At 32.1% G+C, this 2,894-nt stretch overlaps 1 protein-coding gene across 1 annotated transcript; it reads left to right on the forward strand.

Annotated features, from left to right (window-relative positions):
• Window positions 1,070–2,715, forward strand: LOC107606493 (uncharacterized protein DDB_G0284459). Its single transcript, XM_016308580.2, has 2 exons — window positions 1,070–2,196; window positions 2,266–2,715. Exons 1-2 carry the CDS (start codon window positions 1,308–1,310, stop codon window positions 2,592–2,594), a joined length of 1,218 nt encoding a protein of 405 aa, XP_016164066.1. The 5' UTR covers window positions 1,070–1,307; the 3' UTR covers window positions 2,595–2,715.

The following is a 2,894-nucleotide window of genomic DNA, read 5'->3' on the forward strand; positions in this document are numbered from 1 at the left end:
TAATATTTTAAAATACAATAATAAGAGACATTACTATCACAATTTTAATTTGAGATTGGCTACTTACATAAAAAATAATTTCAAAGATTGACTATTTTATCATAGTTAAATAATATTGTTTTACAGTTTTACCAAATTTTTAACCTTAAAACTAAAACGACGTTATTTCTTCTAATTCAATATAAAAGAGATGTACGAGGTTTTTCACAATGTGAAGAGTAATTCGACGAAAAGAGAGTCAAAGACTAATATATAATTTTTTAGTCTCAAAATATATATTTATCGTGCAATTAAAATTTTAAATTTTTTTATTACTCATATTATCTATCAGTTTGACAGGTCAAAAAATAATTTGTTATGAATCTAAATTTCATTTAAAGATTTACTGTTCGTCAATAAATTATAAAAAATACTATTTGTATACTAAAATTAGTCACTAAAATTAATTATCAATGTATTTATGTATAAATATATATGTAATTTAATTTATTTTTAATATATATTTTATTCTAATAATTAATTTTAATAACTAATTTAATGTACACATAATATAATTTATAAATTATTACGTATATAAAATAAAATTCAAACTTTTAATACTTACTTAAACAAACGAGTAACTCGAGCAACCTATATTGATTACCTTGAAAAAAAAATTCAAATAAGGAACTGATCTGAATGAGCATTTGGGGCTTAACTTGCGTGTTTCCATTAAGTGGTTCAAGTTGTAGACTTGTTTTCCTTTTGTAACCTATGATGAACTTAAGAGTTAAGAGTAGCACAATAGCACTACAAATACTTGCAAAGGAAGATCCTTAACGCGCCCCGAGAGCGTGCTCCTGTTTGCACAAAACAAGGAAGCAAAAGGACAAAACTTACCACAAAAAATGACTTTACAAGGCGCGTGGAGACAAACCACTGAACTTCAACTCTGAAAACTGATACTACTACTACTACTACTATTACATGTCCATGTTCAAAAAGAAAAAGACCCCATCAAATCAAACTTCTTTCCTCTATCCTTTAGACTCAGTCTACATTGCATTCAAATGCAAAGCCCGCCACCCTTTTCTTTATGATATCATGCATTATTAGCAAAATTCAAATCTCACTTTTGACTATTCCCATTTGCATGTCTCATTGTCTCTTCTTTATTTATTTTTTATTTATTAAACTATACTATGCCTTTATTATCATTGAACTGAGAATACAAGTTTGAGTTTCCTTAAAACAAAAGACACACCCCAAATTCACCTTTAACACAATCTTCTTTTTCTTTTTCATCATTCTTATATCATTCAAAAAACATGAAGATCTCATCAAACTCTTCTTATTCATCATCGTCATCTTCCTCAAAATTTGACCCACCTCCAGCTATGTGCAACAACTCCAAAAATGGCACTTCAGGGTGCTTCAATGCAATCCTCCGCAGGATTCTCTGTTCTGGTGGCCTCCCAACACACCCATCAGATCAAATTAGAGACTTTGATTCAAATTCAATTCTGGGTAGTACCAAAGATCAAAACTTTAATGCCAAAAAGCACCATGCTAAAGCCACCACTAGTAGTGTTAGTTCATCTGGTACTACAACAGCTACTACTACTACCACAACTCCAGGAATAGTTGCAAGGTTGATGGGTTTGGATTCAATGGTGGACATTCCTTCGAATTCATCGCTTTTGCGAAGCAAATCGATGAATTCGGTGGATTGCTTAGGGGAGTGTAATAGAATGGATGGTTTGCATAAGAGGGTAAAATCAACATTGTCATTCAGGGAGGTGCCAACTTTCCTCTTACTTGAAAATGAAAACTTCTTTGTTCTTAGCTTTGAGAAGAAGAAGAATGATAAGTCCATTGGGAAGAAAAGGGAAATGGGTTATGGTGGTGAAGAGTTGAAGGAAAAGAAGAGAGAAAATGTGAAGAGTAGCAAAAGTGTTGCTAATGGAAAGCTTCAAGAGATTACCAACACTTGTTATTATGAGAAGAGTAGGAAGAAGAACAAGAACAAGAAGTGTTTTGATTCTGAAGCAAGGAAACTGTCACAGCCTAGGATCCTTATGGATGATGGTGTGAGGATGAAGAGGAGAAGGGGGAGGAAGAGGAGTAATTCAAAGTGTGAATTTGAATCCAAGCCTTCAGAAGATACAAGCCCAGTTTCTGTTCTTGATTTTCAGAAGAGGGAAGCTTGTGGAACAGGTTTGTTTCATTTTAATCTCTTTAGTTCAACTTTTGTGTTCTCAAATAATTGATTGTGACTTTTTGCAGCCAATTCCAATTCAAGAAGAAAATTGTCACCAGAGCTTGATGAGAATGATCAGAAAATTCTTTGGCGTTCTGATGGAAATTTGATGGCTGAAGAGGGAAAATCTACAGCAATTGAGAGCAACAAATGTGAAGAAGGATCAAAGAAAAAAGAGAAGCATGTGAAAAAATGGGATGAAATTTGCATGCTAGCTAAGGAGGATGAACTAGCGTGGATGAATAATAATAAACAAGATGGTGATTTAGGAAGCATTAGTGCTGATTTTGCGTCTCATATTTTTGATCAGTTGTTAAATGAAGTGATTCATCAACTTCTAGTTGAGGATCCATGATCCACTCACAACTTTGCAGATTCAAAAAATTGTAAAAATAAGTAATTCAGCATATTATTGTATTATTATTATTATTATTATCATTATTGTTAGTAAAGTGTAAAAAGATTTAAATTCCATATCCTCTTCTTGTTTTTATTATGTCATTATTGTTGTGTCCCTATCACATAGGCACATAGCGCACCCAAGTTTCCTTCCCTTTTTACCTTTACTTTAGCTGAATTTGGTGCTGAGATTCTTGCAAAATTATAGGAAAAGAAAGAAAAATAATGGTAACACAAATTGATAAGACATATTTCT

Source organism: Arachis ipaensis, chromosome B01 (assembly GCF_000816755.2).
Source record: "Arachis ipaensis cultivar K30076 chromosome B01, Araip1.1, whole genome shotgun sequence".
Taxonomy (NCBI): Eukaryota; Viridiplantae; Streptophyta; class Magnoliopsida; order Fabales; family Fabaceae; genus Arachis; species Arachis ipaensis.